Source organism: Pyxicephalus adspersus, chromosome 2 (assembly GCF_032062135.1).
Source record: "Pyxicephalus adspersus chromosome 2, UCB_Pads_2.0, whole genome shotgun sequence".
NCBI lineage: Eukaryota > Metazoa > Chordata > Amphibia > Anura > Pyxicephalidae > Pyxicephalus > Pyxicephalus adspersus.
In genome coordinates this window covers 52,574,821-52,598,335 of record NC_092859.1, presented here as the reverse complement: position 1 = coordinate 52,598,335, position 23,515 = coordinate 52,574,821, and the positions used below count along the sequence as shown (strand labels likewise).

Genomic DNA, 23,515 nt, shown 5'->3' with positions numbered 1-23,515 from the left:
TGGGGTGGGCAGGAGCACACCAGGCTGGACCCGGAAAAAGGGGAGCAACTGCAAGGGGCGGCACCGGTGCGCCGATAAATCCTAACGCCCCCTGGCCGATCCGCCGGCAACACGTGGTTCCGTAGCCACAGGTTGCCGGCCGGCATTAGGCTGGAACGAACTACTGGCTAAGCCGTATCTGGCCTAAAGGCTGGAGTCTGCTGACCCCCGATGTAGTGTTGCAAAAAAAAAAAAAAAAAAAAAATATATATATATATATATATATATATATATATATATATATATATATATATACACACACATTTCATAACAGAATAGTAAATTTAAAATACAAACTTAGATCACTTATATGACCCTTATCCTAACTGCATTATATTCATGCAGTGGGGAGGGTTTTTTTTCTACAAAGCTATACAATGCCGTCTATAAATGCTATATATTATATACAGTATGTTATTTCATATGGCACCAATTTCTGACGCGTTTCGCCCTACTGGGCTTCTTCAGGGGATTAAGGAACTTAGTGTTTGTTACTTCTTAGTCAAAAACTGTTTGTTTCAAGTGGGAACGGCTTATTGAACAGGTTGAGTGGTGGGCCAGGCGGCAGCCTTTCCAGCAGCTCCTGCTGGAACGGCTGCCGCCTGGCCCACCATGAACCTCTGATTAAACAGGAAGATACTTCCTTTATAGACATTTAAATTTGTTCTGCCACAAACATGAACACTTACCCACCCACCTGCTGCTTTGCTCAATTAGACGCAATAACAAGCAGAAACTCTATACCAAACACAAAATATAATAAATAGCCTTATTCAACTCAGATTTTGGAAGCATGTTAACCAATTGATTGGATGCCTATACCAGTACATTCCACCAAATAGAAACGGTCAACCTGTTCTATAAGCCATTCCCGCTTGAAACAAGCAGAAGCTATGTATGCTCAAAGTTCCTCAATGCCCTGAACAAGCCCAGTAGGGAGAAGCAGGCCGGCTGTTTATGGGATATGAAATATTAAAGATCTAATAAAAAGTTTGTATTTTAAATTTACTATTCTGTTATGAAATTTTTATATATATTTTGAAACACTACATAATCAAGCCAAAAAACCCCTCCTTTTCTCTCTCCGGGTGGTACCACTAGTATACCACAAAAAATGTTGTTTATGTATAGATGACTGAGGGTCTGGCTGCAAAATTAAAAATCTAATCACCAATCACACCATAATTATTCAAACCAAGTGTTAATAGTGGGACCAATTGATACTGCTAGGATCAAGCTCTCCTCCTTTTATCCTCTTTAAAGAGTCATCTGGGTTAAAATCTATTCTCCCCTAAACGTGAGCCCACCTGTATATATATTTTATTTTTCCAGGCATTTGGATTTATTACTGGATTAACAGATCCTATGTTAAAGGACTGAAATTGATTACAGGACTGCAAGAGTTAACCCAGAGAACACTCATTAGTATCAATAATTAATTTGTACTATCGTTTAAATCTGATTGTATAGATTGTGCTTCTACCCCTGAAGACGCCTCCTAGTAGTAAAAACACACTGGGATGTGTACTTTTTGACGTACACTTTCATTTTAAAATCACTAGTGCTGGATTCATTGTTGTAATATTTCAAGTGCAAGATTAAACCTATTTTACACTAATATTGTGCACATTCTTTTGCGATTTTTCAACTGCTGTGCAAGATTATCCAGCTGTCATGTGCAGATTGACACAAAGAGTTGCTGTGTACTGTATCAAGGAAGGAGTGCAAAGGGCAGGAAACAAAATAGTGGGAACAGAGCAAACGGACCCCTTCTCAGCAGTTCTATTCAGACAACAACAAAATTAGTAACCAATCTAGAATAGCTATGATTTCTGTACGGTTTTGTTGTTCTGGTGAATCACATATCTTCATTAATGCAAGTTGATTGTTGCGCATACAATATTGAAGTGTGAATTCTGGTTTACATATTAGATTAGTTGTTTATCTGTTCAATATTCAGCGTATTCCTGTTGAAAATCCTCTGAACGCCAAAATTGCTTCCAGCATTTATTGAAATTGTACCCGCTTTATTGTGCATTTATGGTTATTAAGTTAGAGCGGAGTCACTTTATATTTATTTATATAAATATATATATTCTTGACCTAGAATTCACCATAATGAATGAATAGACATGTTGACCCTCGGAGAGAAACAAACCAGTTTGTCCAGAAACAGGAGTGTCTTGCTTCAAGCTGAGAAGGTGTGCTGCACTTACCTGGAATAATGCACTTCTTTGAAGACAATTTACCATTACACCCAAGACTCTAAGGGGAACAAGACTGGGTGTAATAGGGTCTGCAACCTCAACCATGAAGAAAGCAAAAATTATGCTACAGAAAGTTATCTGTAACCTAAACCCTTCTTTAAAAGGCATATCCTTGTATAACAGAAGTATAGCAAAGCAAATACATTACAACCCAATTAGACATCACTTGTATACAAATGTGAATGGTAAATGAATTTGTTAATGGTAAACAAAAACATTTTAGAGAGAACCTCTCCTTTTAGGAGGCATTTCAATGTAATTACTATGCATTTAATAATGCTACATTACAGGCTGTAATCATTACAATATAAATATATATAAAAAATAAAATCTGATACATACTCCAGAGACAACCAACTCTCCTCCAAGATTCTGAACTTCAGCCTTGACCTTGCTACAAATATTAAGCTGGTGGCAGTAAAGAGCAATGCGCTGAAGATATGCCAAGAGATCTTGTTTGCAGGTAGAATCAGGACACTGAAAAAAATAATAGTAAATAAAAAAATAGTAGTAATAAAAAAAAAAAAACAACTCATTAGTGCTAACAGTGATCAGCACAAGATAGGATTTTTGTACTCACCGTTAAATGCTTTCCTACTCTAATAGATTCAAGGAAAGTAAATTTTACATAAAGTAGAACAAATGTTTTGCTTTGAAAATGACTGATCAGCCAGGGTTTTTTTGCATAAGGGTATGGGTGATGTTAATAAAATTAGCTTACAGCAGTCTTTGTCAGAATACCAGCCTCACCTGCTAGGTTATGTCATCCTGGTCAATAAAGATAGCCAATGACCCAACTCCAAGAAGATTGGGTGAAGGTGACGGCACCCACACTAGAGCAAGGACAGGCAAGTGCAATAAAAAAAAATTGTAATTGTGCAGGTAGGGTTTTTTTTTTTTTTTTTTTTTTTAATTTTACTGTGGAAGGAACATTGCCTGACTCTCCTGTACCAGGCATGCCTCAATTTTGTAGAAAAAAAAAACAAAAATAAAATGCTTAAACACAGAGGTGTGGAACCCATGTCACAAAATAGGCAAAAGAAATAACTTTTATCAAAGATCCCAACTTTCAATTTTGTATATTGAGGAACACAAACAGGCCTAGAACAACAACAAGAAGTAGAGAGTGCCTGCATCTCAAAGATCTACATAAACTCCAAGATTCTACGTCAATAGCTGGCTTCTGATACAACCACAATGTCCACCTGGTATAACTTTGAGAACATGTGTTTTGTAAACCTGAAAATCTATGGCCTGATTACCAGCAAAAAAGAGTGGTAAGATTTATTTTAAAGGGACTTTACCTAAAATGTAGTGAAAGGTAGGGTCAGCAAGTGAGAACAGTTCTAGAAAAGGTTTTTAGAAGCTATGGATGGATTCTGAAAAACAAGGGGGGCTTCCAATGGATTAAAAGCACCTTGCTAAGGTGCTACACTGACTGGCCTACAGCAGAAATAACCCAAGGTCTTGGGTATTCACCATACCAGAACTAGTACAAGATGAGGTTCAGATGGCTGGTACAAAATCAAGTCATTGTAGAGGGGCTGTATAAACACCCAGAGGATCAGAGTGCCACATGCAATAAAAAACAGTAGCAGAAAAAAGATCCTGTTACGATGCATGGTGGCACGGAGTGCACATGGCACTCCATCCTGTAAAGTACATGAAGAATCCTTCCCAAAATGTCTCTATGCATTAGAAACCAGTGAACATAGTAAATTATGCGATTTCTGGTGCTAGGCCTGTGAGTCTAATCACTGTGGGTGTTCAGAGACAGGTGAAGCACCGAGGTAGTGTCAAGAGCTCTAGACCCAGAAAGGGCTCTGTGGCCAACTTTTACCAGAACCTAAAGCGTAGCTAAACTCAGAATTTCCACATAACATAAAAGGGTAGACAACCCTTTAATGTAAAGTAAAAATTCTGTTGTTTATCTTTTTTTTTCTTGCAAAGTGCAACACCATTTAAAAAAAAAAAAAAGGTGCAGCACCGCCTCCTATTTCTCGAGGAAATCGAGAATGAATGGGAGTGCATACCTATGTCACGCATCCCTGGAGGCTCTTGGGTGCTGCTCCTGCCCATGTCCGAGAGCCTTTTCATCAAAAGGGGAAAAAACTCTCTAACTCAGGCATGCGCAGTGGAATCGGCAAGTTTTTTTCCAACCTACATCACCCAATCTCGCAACTGAATCAGGTGACATAGGAAGAAGAACCCGGAAGAGGAGGTGAAGGTGGTGGCGCCTGAAGCGCTGGCTCGAAGACGGAGGCTGGGACAACGCGGGTTCCGATGGAAGAGATGGATGGACCTGATGGATTGGACTGCCCTGCGGATTAAAGGTAAGTGTATTTTTTGTGTTTTGGGGCATTGTGAGTTTAGTTCCTCTTTAAGACCACTTCCACACTATACACACAACCTTCAGTCCAAACTGGATTTGGACATGGTACTCCAAAAGGTAGGTTGAAGACCACTGCATTAGCTGCAATTGAAAGGACCAGCTTTAGTAAAGAAAACAAGGGACTGGCAAACAGACGATAGTCTTCCCTACAGCAGAACTGAAAAAGATATGGCTTATAATTTGTTTGCCATTGTGTAATCATTCTTCAGGTGGCTGTGTAAGAATTATAATAGACTTCTTGTGTTCCTCAGGTATTTTATTTACTTGTATTTATAAAGCACCAACATATTAATGTTGTGCTTTACAAAGACCATTGTCATATCACTAAATACCCCCACCATGATCATATGTCTATTACACAGTCTAATGGAGGCATGGGCAAACTCTGGCCATACACGGCCCAATAGTGATGTTTCTCCGGGCCTTTGGAAGGTCCACGGCTCTGGCCAGTGCCACCCCAAGCAGGGTCAGGGTGAAGCCAATTAAGCCAATTTTGACGGGGAGCCAATAAACCTAACTGCATGTTTTTGCAAGTAAAATTTTAAAGAAATTAAAAGTAAATAAATATATTCTGTAAGTGAAAAAAAATACATTTATATAAATATTTTTCCAGTACTTTGGAAAGTAAAGATTATGTGTTCTCTACACACCACACCTTTCAAGGTTTCCAAAGTGTGTAGATTAGTAAAACAAATCTCAGAAGTTCAAAAGAAAAATTAGATATACAATGACCTTGATGAAGGAGGACCTTTACAGGTAAAAAATTGTAATAATCCATAACAAAACCCTGCTCCCCCATGAATTAGAATGTACTTACATGGTCTGCTATAGTGCGTCCTAATTTGTCCATTCGTGATCCAGCTTCTGCAATCTTCTTGGCTGCACTAATCACATCTGATGTATTTTTAAGTGGTCCTTTTCCTCTGAAAAAAAACATTGAAGAAAATGTAATTATATATATATATATATATATATATATATTGAACATATTGAAAACAAATTCCAGTTCTAAAATACTGATTCTTAAAGCACACCTTGTAAAGTCTGTCATCTCCATCATTATCATACACATCTGCTTAGCCAGGACGATGATATCATTTCCACTGTCATCCCATTTTGATACTTCAGCATCCAGCTTACTCTTTTCTTCTTGGAAGCTAGCAACCTGTTCAGCAATTTTAGCTTTCTGTTCTTGAGGAAGTTGAGCCATGATTGCCTACCACAGAATAGAAAGGGAACATTCTTAAAATAAAAGACCTAACATACTATTAGTGATATATATTTTATTTTCTCAAAAATTTATTTTCTCTTTACAACATATTGCCTTACAAAAAATGTTTTTGCCAAAAAGGTAATATAGTTATTTTTTAAACAATAGTCAAGGTACACAGCATTTAATGTACTACAAGCTTCAAAACAGGCCCCCTACTACTAAAGTTTGTCAGTGTGCAAATTATTTTGAACATACTATAATCCCTTGACAGACAAGGATGTATATGTACACATCTTGGTCACCGGATCTCGTACTGCACAGGTCCAAGATTGGGTGCCGTAGCGGCTGTGAAGGAGGGAAAAAAAAGCCAATCTCACTGCGCATGTGTGAGATCAGCATCGCTTTCCCCTCAGTGGAAAAAATGCCCCTTCTGTGCGTGCCCAAGATCAGTATGTGAACAACTGAAATAGGGGACCTATTATCCGCCTCATGATAATAAAGGAAGGTAAAAAGCAGAAAAAAATTGAATAAAAGGCAAAAAACACACATATTCTGGGAATTACAAATGCAGTGAGGGGAAAAGAAACAAATCTACACCATTATTTAGGTTAAGCAATATTTGTAGAAATTACCAGACTGGTACATCCAAACTTATGTTTGGGATGATTAAGTCCCACTGACAACAGCAATGATTCAGAGCTTAGGAAAGTCAACTTAACAGACGATGGTGACTAAATTCCCATGTAACAAATTATAATATATAAGACACTCAACCAGTTAGAATGGAGGTCCTCCTTCTCAAAACCCAGATCTCTCCCCAGAACTATTTCCATATCAACAAAATTTACAAAGCCAAGGATGAATAACGATTTGTCCTGATTTAATATTTACTAACAGGTCAAAGAATAGGTGTTGGGCAAAATAACCGTATAAAAGCCATTGGTATAATATGTCGATCCTATGTAGAGACTTCACAAATTGGCTCTGGTGATTTACACCAGAGGTGTAAATCACAGCATCAACTATCAATCGCTGCACACAAAAGTCAGCATCCTGCATCACCCATTGCTATAAACTACAGGTGTTGACATCTTGTGCCACTCATTGGCCACTACCATGACCTACCTCAAACTGACTGCCTTTTCATTTGTCCCAGAGGACATGAACAATGGCATACATACTAGAAATATCAATGCCAATTACAAGCACATGATACCTACTGCTGAACACAAGAGAGCTGCACGGCAGGGTCCGGCAAGAAATAGGTTATATTACATTATCAATGTTTAGGGAAACTAAGGCAGATTTACACATTTTCTAGTGTTAAAACACTAAAAGTGCCACATTTATTTATTCGCACTTACACACACACACACACACAACATTTATTCACCAGCCACTTTATTATGTACACCTTGCTAGTACCAGGTTGGACCCCTGTCCTTAGAACCACTGCAGTTTTTTGGTTACATATCTATTACTCAAATCCCCCGCTCAACCACATCCTAAACATGCTATATTGGATGGAAATCTGGTGACTGTAGAGGCCAGTGCACTTTTTGTCATGTTCAAAAAATAAAGTTTGGGATGGTTTGAACATTATGATAGGGCACAGTGTCCAACTGGAAATGACCATCAGAAAAAAATAAATAAATTGAAGTAACAGTTGGCAACAGCACTGAGGTAGGCTGTGGTAGTTAAACAATTCTCAGGTGGCAGTAAGTGTGCTAAGAATATATTCCCCACACCATTACACCACCATGAGCCTGAACCGTAAGTCATAAGGGATCCATGCTGTCATGTGGTTGATGTCAAAATCTGAGCCTACCATCCAAAAATTGCAGCAGAAATTGAGACCAGGAAACACATTTTCAATCTTGTATGGTCCACATTTGGTAAGCCTGTGGGAGCCATAGTCTCCCGCTGGTTCAAGGCTCGACGTGTTGTGCATTAAGGGATGTTCTTCTACATATCTCGGCTGCAATGATTACTGGTGTCTTACTAATAGGTCGAACAAGTCTGGCTATTCTGTCCTGACCTCTGGAACCAACAAGGCATTCTTGCCCAGTGAACGGACACTTGCTGAATATATTCCTTTTTTGAAAGCATTATATTTAATGCCTACAGATGGTTGTGTGTAAAAATCCCAGATCTGCAAATCTCGAAATGCTCAGACCAGCCCCTCTGGATTAAGATTCACTAAAATCCCACTTCCTGCCCATTCTGAACCTTGATTATATCTTCAGCAGGTCGTCTTGACAATCTCAACACGCTTAAATACATTGAATTTATGCATCGCCGTGCATAAACAGAAACATACAGATACACATCTGATTTTATAAACAACTAAAACTCACTCTTGCACTCTGTCCAGCAATTAGCTGGTCATCTTCAGTCTGAACGCTAGTTCGACTTCTTACATCAAAGTCTTCCGTCTCAAAATCAGAATCATCCAACTCTTCAGGAGTCTGTAACAAAAAAAATACTTTTCAGTGAACATTGCATTTACTGCTACTTACTAAACACTAAATGACTACATTTAGATCATACCCGTATCATTAGCACGGCTTTGCGAATATCACGAATACCATCATAAACAAGCCGGGATGCATCAATAAATTCATTTTCATCCATCGGCTTGTTGGTGTCTCCACTGAGGGCTTCAACTGCTGCTTCAACTTGCTCTGTGAAACGTGGCATAACTAAAGCACAGGGAAAAAAATAATGATGTATTTTTAATACTATTTTTTGCCCATAATGAATTTAACTTTAATAGGTCAATATTAAATAAGCAATAACAAACTTACCTGCCCAATGGCAATTTTTTTTTATACACTCATTTTTCCTTGCTCCATCTCAGGCACCACCATCTTCACCTGGTATTTTGACCAAACTTAAGTGGAGCTTTAGGTCCAAAATTAAAGACTGAGAGCAGGAAGGATTGTATGGAGATGAGAAACAGGCAATATCCCTTGTCCCAATGCTGTGCAATAAAACGTGCATACCTGCCTGTTCACAATCTTTAGAAAGTACACTGGGCGATGCATGGGAAGCTAAGTGCAGGATGGCAAAATATGCCTGGTATCCTGGCATCCCTGGGCTTAATGAACTCCCATGCACAAGCTCAAGAGTTATATCATTCCAGCCTGGCCAATACATAAGGATGTAGATCAGAAGACCAGGTGAAGATGGTGGTGACTGAGATGTAACAAAGAAAAAATTAGTGTATAAAAAGATAAGAAAAAAAATGTTTATTTTTTTGCTGTGGAGTAATCACTTTCTTTTTTCCATCAATTAACTACTGTTTACTCTCTAGAAAAAAATTTAGCAGGTCTAGGTTTCCATGAGCAAATAAATAAATGTAAGTTGTATTCAAGATACTAACCAAACTTCATTACAAGAAAAAGTTACGCTTGCATTCTACCAGATTGATAATTATTTTACTATTTCTTAAAATAAAAACTTAAATAAATTAAAATAACAAACCAAACAAGATACAAAAAATGTTTTAAGCATTTGTACAGATGATTCTATTCAAACCATACCAGTGTCTGACAAAAGTTTTGTGGCTTCCAGAACTTTTTCTGTGTAAACTCCTGGTTCATAGTTATCCATCTCTGAAGTGACAACATGTATGACTCTAGCTGCACGTCCACGGATTGCACCAGCTGTACGGTCCAATCCATCAACATCTTTTTCCTGAAGAGCTATTACACATTTATTAACATCCTCCAAAATATGGTTCTCTGAAATAAAAAGAATGATAAAAGGAAAATGAACAGTTTAAATTTGAACAGAATTAGAATATGCATATAGTCTTATCATACTTCCTAAAATTAAAATGTATATATTTTTATTATTATATTATTAATAAACAGGATTTATATAGCGCCAACATATTACGCAGTGCTGTACATTAAATATATACTATATTTACTGGAGTATAAAACAATTTTTTGGGGGTGACACCTAGCGGCATGTCCTGGAACAGCTTTTTTTTCTCTGGTTTGTTCAAAACTGGCAAAGTTTGTAACAAACTTTGTGGAGGACACAAGCACAAATTTTTGTTATGAATGTTAAAGTGATTGCTGCAATTTGTGCCCTAGATTTAAATAAGTTAAAGTATTGTTCCTGTTAGGTAGGTACCCACATTTAATATTATACAGTATTTAAATAGCACAGACATATTACGCAGCGTTTTACAGAGTCCATAGTCATATCATTAGCTATAAACACACACACCTTAATTTCCCTTTTATGTTTTGAGTATATTTTAGTATGGATGTCAGAAACAAAACCATAGGACAAAATTACCTGAAACAGCCAGGAAATCATCAATTGAAGTAATATCATCAACAGCATCAGTCAAAATACGAACTTGTCTTTCCCACTGCTCTTTGAACAGGTCCATTGTTTCCTGTGCCACTTTACTATGTGGTTTGGCTGCAAGTGCCAAAGCAGCATTGATAACCTGTAATACAGTTTACCAATTAACACTATATTACAGACATGTCATGATCTACAACATCATTCTATTTCTTAACCTGTAGAGTGCATATACAGGAATGTAAGGGGGAAATATGTGGCTCCTATGAACTGTGCTACATAGTTACATAGTAAGTCAGGTTAAAAAAAAAAAAAAAGTTCAACCACTAAGAAAATAAACATATTGCAGATATAAAACCCCATGGACATAGTTGATCCAGAGAAAGGCAACAAAAAATACAGGTACAAATTGCTCCAACAGGAGCAAAAAAATTTCTTCCTGATTTTATGAGGCAATCGGATGTTCCCTGGATCAACAGTCTTATCTTTACTTTAAATCTTTAATACCCAGTCAAATTCTGTGCTTCCAGAAAAGCAATCTATAGTAGTTGCTGTAGTATTGGTGCCCTAAAATGCATTGCCACCCACAGACAAAAAAATGTATCACAATACAATGATGTGAGCAAATTGTGTTTTTTAGTGCAGTGCATTAAGGAAAAAAATAGTGAAAGTACATTAAAATCTGTTCTGACATGACAAACCACTTACAGCAAACTGAAAATGTTGCCTTAATACAACACTCATTAATGCACTACAGAAGTGTTAAGAGAAAAATACTATAAAAAATTCTGATGAAAGCTTTTATTTTAGCATAAATTAAATACTAAAGTATTAAAGCCACCCACTGCTGGCTTTGGGTATTGTCTTTAGCCAACAGCAGGCTCTGTTATAGTGCCCATTAGTGAGATAAACACTTGTTGCCCCTTGTCCAAAATAAATTAAGACGGCAGGTAAAGTGTGAGTATCATAATTGCTGGGTTAGCAAACCTGGAATCTCTAGTATGTGAGCTATGAGTAAAAGCCGAACTAAAAATCCACATAAACTACAAATCTTCTATGCAATCCTTATTTTATAAAACACTACTCAAAGTAGGATGCCAGGACATCCCTCAGAGTTTTCAGGACTAAATTATACTATCCCAGCCTGGCCAATCAATATGTCCATGATCCAACACCTGGAAGAGGAGTGAATGAAAATGGTGTCTGGGTTTAGACATGTGGATTTAAAAAAAAAAAAAAAAAGGTTTACTTCATTGCCTGTCTTAATCAAGAAGGACATGCCTGGTCGCATTTTATTTTGAAAATTTGGTTTCCAGATTACTAATGTGAACTAAAAAGTTTACAGCAGAAATAGATGAAGAAACATACTTTTTTTGTCATACCAGATGTTATTGTAGATAACTTTAATGACTAATAAAGTTTCTTGCAGGCGTTTGAAAACATTTTCTCCATGCATGATACTTTAATAGCACTGTACAGAGCTGGCTTCAGTGCACTTAGACCATGTGTTGTAAAGCCCTATTTGGCTAACAATCCAGAAGTTAATTTATGGTTCCAGTGGAGCTGGCCAGAAGTAGTTACTTGCTAGAATTTGTAAAAGCTTTACTATGAGCAGGGGTTTTTGCTTTCCTTGTGAATTAAAAAAAATCAAACTCAATATATCTTTAACAGTACCTGAGGGCAGAGGGCTTCCAACTGGTTTGCTGATATTCTGACAAGTTTTACACCTTCTTCGTTATTGGATATAGAACATGCCAAATTAGCAACCTAAAAAAATAAAAATTAAAAACACAAATATCAGGTACGCTTCTTTAGGACATTCAGTGAAAAAGATGAATTACTGAAAGAACAAAACCAGAGAGGTGCAGGAATTACAGTGCTTTTGCTGAACTGAAATCTCAAGCAGCCTGGCCTATAATTGTCAACTATTTTACAGTGTGCGGGATTTGGTATGGGAAAAAAAGATTAAGGATCCTGTTCACTACCCACTGGAAATAAGCTAAGGCTATGTACACACGTGCAACTGTAGTTGGAAAAGATTTTTCACGATAGCCCTGGACGATTATCGGACAAGAACTATTGCACGTGCGTTTCTAGCCTGTTTCTGGAAGGATAAGGAGGAGATGGTATGAGTGGTCTCCTGCTAGATCATCTACTCTACTACATCTTCAAAGTACTGCTATTGTAAGGGGATGGACAGTAACATGGTTAACATGACTGTACTTGCAATCTGTAAAGTCCTATTAAAGTTAATTGTAAGCCAATCCCTTAGAGCCTTTTTGACAATGGTGATAAAAATCACTGAAAGGGAACTATGACACTGTTACACATTTACAAAATAACGCACTCTTTTTTAGAACACACTAATTTGCAATGGGAACGGCTGTGAACTTGTGAATGTGGAACAAAACCAAACAAGAAGTGACAAAACATTGCCTGTCTACAGTATATTATCAAGTAAATTATTCCATGCTTAACACAGGTTCCACACCCCAGATTTGTAGAAGAAATTAGCAGTATCTTGTTCTAATTACAAACAACCTAAATTTGAACAGCAACAATAAAGAAAGCATTGTTAAGGGCTTACATTTTGTCCATCCTACAGAAGTGGAACCCCTAGGTAACAGCCCATAAATCAAAAAGAGTCACTAAGGCCACTGACTCAAATGTGGCCAAACTGGAGGCAAATCAGACACTGAATCTGCCCGGGAGGACACTGTAGAGCATTTGCAGCCTCTAAAATCAGTGTCAGAAATCAGTTGGGTAATATGATATAAAATGAGATCAATAAAGTCCTGAATTACATCTTATGAGAGGGCAGCAGCCCTGGCAACACCCAACAGAGACTAGCAGGATTAGTCTAGGGAGGACATACTCTACAAGTTACTCAACCAATGTTCCTCTACAGGTTGCTAGGGTTTCATAAACAATTTCTGCCTCCCAGGTCAGGCTATCTGTAAAGGTGGCATGCTTCCCACTGACCACCATGCTAATACTGTGAGCTATGGAAATAGTAATTATAGCAGGGGTTGCCTGTAGACCTGAGTGGTATTTCAAGGGCTCCCTCATGTTAAAAAGGTCAAGAAAGACTGCTTTGGAATGAGGACAACAATGACTGCAGCTTGGAATCTTAAGTGTAGGAAATATCTGGGCAGACTAAGCTGCTAGGATAACACAGAAGTAACAAATGCAGAAATCTAACATTCGTTGACATTTTGCTGACCAAGATTCTAACTTCACAATTAGTTTTTGGTTGTTCTAGTAATAAAAATTACATCCACTATGACCTTCAGCACAAAATCTTCAATAGGTTTATCATATCTAGTCATTTTGACCACAAAAACATATATTCCTAAAATTATGAAAACACACCTGCACTATATTTTCCTGTGCAGCACATCACAACTGTGATGTGTAGTGTGCTGTACACTACTGTGAACCGTAGTGTGTTGTGGTTTGATGCAATTCAGGTATGGACTTTTTTAATAATATGGGTACCAATATTCTAAACTTTTCATTTAATATATATCTCACCTCAATCAGCTTGTTTGCATGTTCCCGAAACACCTGGGCATATTCTTTAACTTCTTTCTCATTTCCATTTTTTGCTGCTTCAATCAGAACAAGAAGTGGAACATTGGTCTCCAAGAAGGAATCAGAAACGTGATCCATGACAGCTTTACGCAGCTATTAAATAAGGGAAAGTGGATAAGATGTGCAAAAGCACATATTAGAACAAAAACACAAGATATAGAGATATATAAGCAGATGAAGTTGTATACAAATACTAACTTTTCCTTCCATCCTTCTCCTATTCTATCAGCCAATGAAGTCACACATTACACTATTAGTTTTTGGTCAGCTCAGCATACTATTGAAAGCATGTTGTTATCCTGTCCTAAAACACGGTCTGTGTTAATGTTACAATGCTGCTTCTGCATAGATACAGCGTCAAAACTAACACACTACAGGACAAGTAGTGTGTGAATGTCAGAATCATAAAGTGAAAAGCAGAAAGCCTGAAAAAAACAAAAACAGACAGTAAATCTATGGTCTGGTAAGTTGCAATATTACAGTTTTGTTCTTGGGTTTGCATTAAGGGCAGAAAAAGAGCCACTTTTACCTAATATATAATTTGAAGACTACAGCTTTTAACATTAATGACAAACTTGCTTTCTAAAACTTACATTTAATTTTTCTTATAGTACAATGCAAGAGAACACTTACACGCAGCAATATTAATTCAAGGTTTAAAAAAAGAAATGTTCCATTTTCATTTTGAGCATAGCTGGAAATAAAATCATTGTTTGTATAGAAGGTCAAGTTTTTTGTACAAATAGTATTTAAAATGCTATTCTTCTGTACTACACGGTTATGTTTTTGAAATGCAGGCACCACATTCTGGAGTTAATAGTGCAGTTTAAATTTCTTTTAATGTGTAAAATCAAAACCAGTGCCAAAAGCTGAAAAGCCAATGTGTTGTGAGGGGTTTTGAACTTTACGTTCTGCTTTGTGATTGTAAATATGTACGATAATGAACCACAATATTGGATGATTAGGAATGGACTGGATGCAAACTTTGGTTCTAATTTATCAGACTGCATCTGACAAATTTATCAGGAGGATGATAAACAAAAACTGAAGTTCACAGTAACATAAGCTCAAAAGAGCTTTCAACAACAGTCCTAGAATTAAGGTCTATGCAGAGGTCAAACAATATCAATGAAAGTTACCTGTCGGCGGAGGTCTCTTGTTTTGCGGGTCATCTTATCAATTGCAGCATTAAGCGCATCACTTCTTTCTTTTCGTCCAGTCTAAAACAGAATGTATTATAAGTCTTGCTGCAGTTAACAACCTAAATAGTGGTTACTTATCTCATGAAACATTTTTTTAATGAAGAAGAAAATCATATAGCCCATCAGTCTTTTACAGATGTACAAGCTCCTGAACTGAAATTGCTTACACTTATCCTTGCACATTTATACGGTGTGCATTAGAATATGTGCAAAAAAAAAACAAAAAAAAAAAAAAAAAAACACTTTACTTCCTGGCTGGAGGAAGTCCTGTATCATTTAGCTATTTCCTTCCCAGCCTTGACGTCTCAACAGATTTTTACCTTTCAGGCATTTAGATGTTTGGATAACCCCCACCAATAGCCAGTCCTCTGCTCGAATCATACCTGATGGATGAGAGGAGTACTGAGGCAGGGTCCTGTGATGTTTTCAGGAAGCACAGTAAAGCACCCTGCTCGTTCCTACCACCTAGCAAAAGTTTAATAGGCACAATCGTCTGTGCAAAGCCAATAGTACCGAACAGATTAATATGTGACAGGGTGGGAACCTGTCCACATGAATAGCATGTTATGCATTAGACCTTTCCATCCAATTTTTTTTTTTGTTTCCTTCATATACTTTGAATGTACCAAGCTTAGGAGTCCTTATGTATGCAGTGTAAATTACACATTTGTAAAGCTCATCACTGTATAAATGTGCAATATGGCACACATTCATACACGTAGTCCTACTCCTTGCTTTTTATATTTTAATAAATGAATAGTATTTTGTAGAACAGCACATTTTGTTAAACTGCTAAAAAGTGTCCCAAAACAGCCCTTTAATTTAAAATACCAATTTATTCAAAACATCAGCAGTTACCTGCAGGAACAAATGAATGGCATGACAGTGGAATAAAGGAGTAAAAACTGACTTACAAGTTTTTTGGGGAGGGTTGGATAGGAGGATTTAAACATATGCCTGTAGATGGACTTTAAGCTATTTGACTACCAAAGACACATCTCTTTAGATCAGCAGGTTCTGTGCTTTTATGTAAAAATCTTCTGCTTTGAACAATTTAGGTTTAGCACTGCTTGCTGAGTAAACAGTTTGTATGATTGAACACATTGCTGGGAAAACATTAAGGAGTACACAGGAAATTGCCAGAGGCATTGTAATAGCAATAAACTACAAGAGGAGGGAGAAAAGGTTGAAAGGGGCCCCAACTCACACATAAATGCTAATGCTTAGGAAAATATGACCAAAATGTTCCTGTGCTCAGACTTTAGACAATTTATATACCGTTAGGTCATATAGAAGCTTTACAACAAGCCGTTTCCTATAGGTGAATTTAATTTATGAAGAGATTTGCTTGGGCCAAAAAACACAAGGGATGGACATTGAACTAGTGCAAATCTGTAGTTCCCACAATGTAAAATGGACAAGGAGAGATGGTGTGGGGGTGCTTTGCTGCTGACACTGTTGGCGATATATTCAAAATTCAAGGCACACCTAAATAGCGCAGGGGTTACATCACCTCCGCCCGGCAAATTTAGATGGCTGAAGATTAAGTACCACAGAACAGAAGAGGATGAAGATGGTGGCGCCCAATACATAATGAGGACAGGTGAGTATAATAAAAAAATTGCAATCAGACAGGTATTTTACAGAAGGGACATCACCTGTCCCTTTCACAATAAAGGACCTGCTTGGTTGCAATTTTACTTTTATATTTGGTTTTATTTTAACCATAATGGCTACAACAGCATTCTGCAGTGACATGTTATCCAATCTGGTTTGCGCTTAGGGGGACCCTCATTTGTTTTTAAACAGCATAAGAACCCTAAAGATTACCTGGCCTCCACAACCCCTTGCCCCTAAACTGAACTAAGATGTTCTGGGATGAGTTTTGCAACTAGTAGGGATCAAGCACTTTCTATGGCCACTTCACTACTTCTCTTCACCTACCTCTTTAATAAAGCGTTAACAGATGTGAGAGGGTTGTTCTCTGCCCCACCCCCCCATGCAGAACTTATTGCCTTATAACGCACAGACAATATAAGAGAGGGATGGAATACGTATCCAAGTACAGGTTGGCATTTGTGCTACAATAGTATATTTAAATTATTTTCAATATACTCCTTTGACCTTTGGATCTCTACTTTTAGTAGACTGTAGTATAGTTTATCATTGGGAACTTGCATTATTTAATTTTAGCTGATAGATCTACCAATTAGGATATATATTTTTAAGAATATTGGAACCAAATTCCTAATATATAGGATTATGGTCTATAGAAAAAGGGTTATGAGATTATATATATATATATATATACACACACACACACACACACACACACACATATATATATATATATACACACACACACACACACACACACACACACACACACAGGGAGCCACAGAGAGAGGGAAGCCACAGGGAGAAAACCAAACGAGAAGTTGTATGTACCAGGGGTTACAATGTGCAAACACCATATGTCTTTGTTGAATCATTGCAGTTCATGTAATGGAATCAGTGGTTTTAAAAGTATATCATTGTTAAATCAGAATCTTACATTTCCCATGTACTCTGACAGAAGATCCTGTAAAGCCTGTCGAACCGAATTACACTCTGCTACAATTCTTTCTCGACGATCATCACGCGTGCAGGAAGAGTCCGCCATCAAAGCAGCACCACTGATGATACTCTCCAGTCTTTCCTCCAGGGAGGGTCTAAATCTCTCTTCACTGAAGCCAAGAGGGTCTACAATGATTTGTTTCTAAACAATATAAAATAAAAGGTGTGCAAACTTAAAAACATGGGTCATTTCATTGCATATATATATATGCCAATAAACAGCCAACAAACAAAAATGGTATATTAAGTAATCATCATAAAAACTATAAATCAAAAATGCTTTCTGTAGAAGGATATAGGATTATACTCTATAATAAATGACAAAATAACCACTCCAGTCAGTCACCACATAGAGAAAGAAAAAAAATGCAAAATGCAAAAATTTGTATTAGAACATATCAACCTAAACTACTTCAGAGTGAAACTCGATGGATAGTAAACATACAAGCTACTCCAATCCCTAGGAATGAATAACATAAGTTTAAAATCCTTTCTGTAATACAATTACCTTTATAGGAGAAGCAAACACTAGCTTAATTAGAAACCTTATGTCAGTCCTCACAGACTACCATAAGGTCTTGTATTGATTCCATACCATATACAATATTAGGATACAATGTATGTGATTGCATCATTGGGAATAACACTATGATCTTTTATAGATGGTTAGAATCATTTTGTTATTATTACTTGAATACCTCTATAACTAGTTATTGATAATTGTAATCTCTCCAAATTTACTGGGACTTTTGATACTGTACTATACCTATATATCTTTTTGCCAAAAATAACTAAACCATATCTTTATAAAGATGATTTTTTTTAGCCCCTGGGACATGCAGGTCTAAATTCACCTTTTTACTACCTTGGTACCTATTTGAAAGTTGGCCTAATATTGCCACAAAGAAGCTTCTTTGGACACCATTATTACCTTGTGAGCTATTTTTTTGACCTAATATTCACTACTCTACTAGTCTTGTACATAAAATACTCCAACTTGAATTCCCTATCATTAATCCACGGGAGTCTTCTAGCATATTCCATCCTTAACTATAACTAAATGAAATATCCTACATTGGAACCTATTATATATATATAAAAAAATAAATATAAAATCAAATACACACAGATTAGAGGGGAAAAGATTTTCTGCTTTCTTCTACTTGCTTGATTTACAGGAAAGCATTTTAAGCTGCCTATCATTTTCTGACTTCTTTATATGTTTTCACCCGTTTCCAGCTGTTCCTTTAAACAATGTCTGGAATTACGTATTTTAAGGGCCATATTTGACACCTGTTTTTTTACAGAATGAAATACCCTAATAAATGAACTCCACACTGCTAATACTTAAAACAACTTTCTGTAAAGGGATAAAACAAATTCCAATACATTTTTTCCATGTTCCATTATATTCCATGATTTGGATTATAATGTGCAGTGCCCCCAATGCATTTGCGTGAATGGAAATAAAACCAATATTCACTTTTTTAAACACATTGCTATTATTTGGAACACAATTGTTTATAGGGCACTAGGCAGTGCTAAATAATCCCTCCCCCCACACACCTAAAAACTGAATACACTCACATCAAAGTTGTTTAATGCAATGGCAAGCTCTCCTCCTCCACCCTGGGAAGTCATTTCTTCTGATGACGTGGCTTGAGCAGCATTTGAGATTCCAGTAACTGCTTGTTGAAGTTGTTTGTAGATTAAGTCTCTATTTGCTTTGTAGGCTGCCACATCAGGATGCTGCAGACAAGCCTGAGAAGCAGTGTAAAGAATTGGAATATTTTTTTGTAGAACTCCACGAGCTGCAGCCATCTGATCCCGGTGGCCAATATCTTTTAACTCCTGTGACAAATTGGGCAGAAAATATGAGAATAGGGGAAAAAAAATATTTGCACCTGCAATTTTGTGTTAACATGTTCAGGCAGAATTTGAGTGAACATAAATCTATGTTTATCTTTAGCGTTAGACGTGTGTACCTTCTTATTTATGAGGCCACACTGTCCCTGACAGCACTGATTTCTCACCAACAATCAATAACAATTTATAATTGTTACTGATCATACAACAACCATGAAAGTTTCTGTAGTATTATTTTAAATTACTCAATAATATGTTTCCTAATAGTTAGCTTTAGTTTAATTCAGAATTAATATTGTGAATAGTTCTGGGTTGGTGGTGTTGGGGCATTACCCTTTACCCCATTACCCCGATTTACAAAATGGTAGAGTTTGGCACCAAACTATGTAGGGGAATATAGACTTTACAAAATGTATCTAACTTATAAGCAGGCCTGAATGCACTGTTTGAATAAGCAACAAAGTGGCAAATGATACAATATATACTCAAGTATAGCTTTACCCCCAGAAATTAGGGGGGTGGAAACTGTGAAGCCAGGTGATCAAAAATGGGTGGGCAACACAAATTCAGTGCTACCAGTCTTGTGTGTAAAAGATTTTCAGAAACCTCTATAATTGTGTCAGCTATTTAACACTCCCTATACTTTTTTTCAACTTTTTAATGCCTTCCCCATCAAATTTTTCTTCATCTTCACATAATTATTGACAATTAAAGAGTAACTAATCTATTACTCTCCACTTTAATGACACTTATTTTTTATAAAAGAATTTTATTCTGACTAATTTAATTCTACCTTTCTTTACTAATTTTTCCATCAGTTCTGCTTCATGGCTGCTCTAATACCCCCGAGGAAGCCTAGGGGCGAAACATGTTGGGTTAAGGAGCCATTCCAAAACATACACTTCATCTCTCTCCACATAATTTATATGCAGGAAGAGAAGCTTGTATGCCTATTGACTGATTTAGACCGAAAATTATCGGTCCTAGACACTAGCCTCTAAATCCCATCATGATAAATGGGGTAAGGCACCAGTAAACATTCAATGTATATATGGTACTAATGTTGTATATATGTATTTGTGCTATCACTAGTTTGTTACCGATACACAATTTCTTTGGCCATAACAAAACCCAGTTCCTTGTCTCTTCTTTTAATTTATTATGAATGTCTAAAGGGTTAGGCCACCAACCACTACTGCAGGCAAGGAAATATATCCTTCTTGTTCTTTTTTCCATTGTACCTACATATCAGACATATTATGTCTGAATGTGTTAGAGTACATATATGACCAAAAGCTAAGTGCTGTTCACTCCACGTACAAATGTCTAATTCCTTGTGAGTTCATTAATTTCACAGTTATTTTGAAAAACAAACAAAAAAAATTATATGTAGCATCCTAGTCAAAAATCCTGGCAAGCCATTCTTTAGAGTAATTAGTAATTGCATTATCATGTATAGATTTTAATAAGAATGTTAAATGTTTAATTGCTTATGAAATGTTAAGGAAAGTTGTTTTTAAATAAAACTACCACCCCAAAAATCTCATAATAATTGAAAAACTACCAAAAACCAATACATTATTATTATAGTCAATACTGCTAGATGACTAGCATCTTCAAAATGTTAGGTCTTCTGGGTTGTTTTTATGCTGAAGATCAGCTTGTCATTTTATACATATACTTTTTGAGCACTATTTATATTACAAGGAATCTGACATTGCCTGTTGGGAGATTACTGCCTTTAAAACACATGGACCTAGACAATTCGGACCATGGAATGTTTAAAGGAAGGTCAAATTCCATATTTTTTAGATTTCATTGTGTTCAGCCATGCAAGTACCTATAAAGTCATTTTGCTAGGCACCCCACTTTATAGTGGATGTACCCAGGTACTTTGAACTACATGGAGGGTAAGTACCACTTAATCAGACATCAAACATGGCAAAAAATTTAATTTCCCTTTTTTTTTAATGTCATGTCCTGCTAATGGAGATTAATTTATGCTTCCTGTCCAGGCGGCAGGCATCAGAAAAGCAATGTAAAGAACATTTAAACATGACAAACATTTCCTCACACACAGAGAACGTCAAATAAGGACAAGGTCCTAACTTTTTCTCACCCTATTTAAACGAAAAGGGCTATAAATAGAAATTGTTACTGTTGCAAAAGGAGTAAAGGAGGAAGACTCGAAGACGAAGACTTCTCCCAACAAAATGTAAGAACAGGGACAGGGAGATGCACACTATGTAAACAGACAATCAAAATTAACAATATTGCTTTATTTGTTATTAAAGCCTAAAGTCTTAACCTGTTGACGTTTTGCAGTCATTAAATTTAATTTATCCACTTCAGCTTTCAATGCCTTATACTGTATTCCCAATTCTTGCTCTGTTCCAGCATTTCTTAGTTTTACAATACCTTCCTCAACCTAAAAAGAAAAAAAAACAAATAAAAAAAGTTAAATTCATGAAATCACATTGTAAACTACTTAACGCACACACAGACATTACAACAAAAGTACATTACCACTTTCAGTTGAACAAGCAGTTTGTATACATCTGCCATATCTGCTAAAATCAGCAGTCTTGTAACAGCTGATAACAAGGCACGTGCTGCTCGTACCATATTCCCACGCTTAACGGAGGAACATGGATCATCAGCAAACTCTCCAGAAGCACTTCTCATTTGTTCCCCTGTAAATGAATATATTTTTATTGAAAGGTTATTATTCCAGGAAAATATACCTTTATTTGACACATTTAGGGGATTACCAGAACTCCACCATCCTTTGTAAAGCAGTTAAGAGGAAGTTCACTTTAAACAAGGCTGACAGTCGTAAATGAAAAACACGTGATGTATTTCCAGAGGAACTATTTTTCCTAATTTTGGAAATAGTAGGAAAGGGTTGGAACCTCTGTTCATTCTAGTAGGCTAATGGATGCCAGAAATGCCCCAAAGGAACATTCTGCCTGCGTTAGACAAGTCCAGCTCTGACATTTTGACTCCCCAGAGAAACTAGGACTCAGTAGGAAGGCATTCACAAATTTACAGAGAAACAATCCTACAGAGCTACCAGTGTATCCATTACCGCTACCAGCAGATCCAGAAACTGGGCAACAAACCTATCCAGTTTTTTTTTTCAGATTAGATGAGAATATTCAGGTTGAACACCATGTGCTCTACATCTGGTGTTCCTCAGCAAAGGTGGACTCTCATTAACTTCCCAGACATTTCCCACACGGAGAATGTGGACTATGACCAGTGTATTTAGTCCACAGCAGAATGAGCACCATCTCCACTGCTGCTGCCAACCTCACTGTCCTATTTTGAGGGGTTGATATATAAGATCACTGTGACAGTTGTGAGATTAAGGATATGAAGCAAAAATGAAAGGAAGGTCCAAGATGTTTACTAGAAGCTGGTTTATAGGAGCTTGCTTTTGTCAGCAACAAACAGCTCTGTACCATCAAGGTGCCCAGAGCTATTGTGGAAAGAAAAAGGTGGTTCCACCATCAACTTGATCAACTACGTCTATAGGGTTTTATATCTGGGATATGTTTATTTTCCTAGTGGTTGAACTTGATGGACTTATGTCTTTTTTTTACTTGACTTACTATGAAACTATATTAGTGATCATAGGACTGAACTTCCCACCAAACCAATTCTCATACATTCACACAAAAAAACGAAGAGAAGGTTCTTTTATTTGTCAGAGTTCTGAAATGTCTGGCCAGAAAACCAACTATGACAAAAAGGTGCTAATCTATGATGAAGACTGAAAGTTAGGTCTTCCATTAGTAGGTTTTGGTTTACGTTCTTAAACCATACATCTATCAAGACTTATTTTCTGTAAAACTTTATAGACATCAAATTATACAATAGAAAAAAATTGTGTAGCAGGGAACCAGAAGCTCTATCACATCGCGAACAAGTAGCTAAGAGGGTATGGAAATTTTTGTAGTCGACTACATGGCAGACTTCCAAAACAACAGGCTACAGA

At 36.8% G+C, this 23,515-nt stretch overlaps 1 protein-coding gene across 1 annotated transcript in view; it reads right to left on the bottom strand.

Moving 5' to 3' along the window:
• Positions 1 to 23,515, bottom strand: part of CTNNA1 (catenin alpha 1) — a 36,784-nt gene that overhangs the window by 4,134 nt on the left and 9,135 nt on the right. The window contains exons 4-17 of the mRNA XM_072400784.1: positions 22,042 to 22,208; positions 21,824 to 21,943; positions 19,237 to 19,500; positions 17,588 to 17,791; positions 14,971 to 15,051; positions 13,772 to 13,924; positions 11,912 to 12,004; positions 10,226 to 10,382; positions 9,457 to 9,657; positions 8,462 to 8,613; positions 8,269 to 8,379; positions 5,733 to 5,914; positions 5,516 to 5,621; positions 2,649 to 2,783 (exon numbers count right to left, since the gene is read on the bottom strand). Of these exons, the coding sequence (XP_072256885.1) occupies positions 2,649 to 2,783; positions 5,516 to 5,621; positions 5,733 to 5,914; positions 8,269 to 8,379; positions 8,462 to 8,613; positions 9,457 to 9,657; positions 10,226 to 10,382; positions 11,912 to 12,004; positions 13,772 to 13,924; positions 14,971 to 15,051; positions 17,588 to 17,791; positions 19,237 to 19,500; positions 21,824 to 21,943; positions 22,042 to 22,208 (2,126 nt within the window). The remainder of the gene's footprint in view (positions 1 to 2,648; positions 2,784 to 5,515; positions 5,622 to 5,732; positions 5,915 to 8,268; positions 8,380 to 8,461; positions 8,614 to 9,456; positions 9,658 to 10,225; positions 10,383 to 11,911; positions 12,005 to 13,771; positions 13,925 to 14,970; positions 15,052 to 17,587; positions 17,792 to 19,236; positions 19,501 to 21,823; positions 21,944 to 22,041; positions 22,209 to 23,515) is intronic.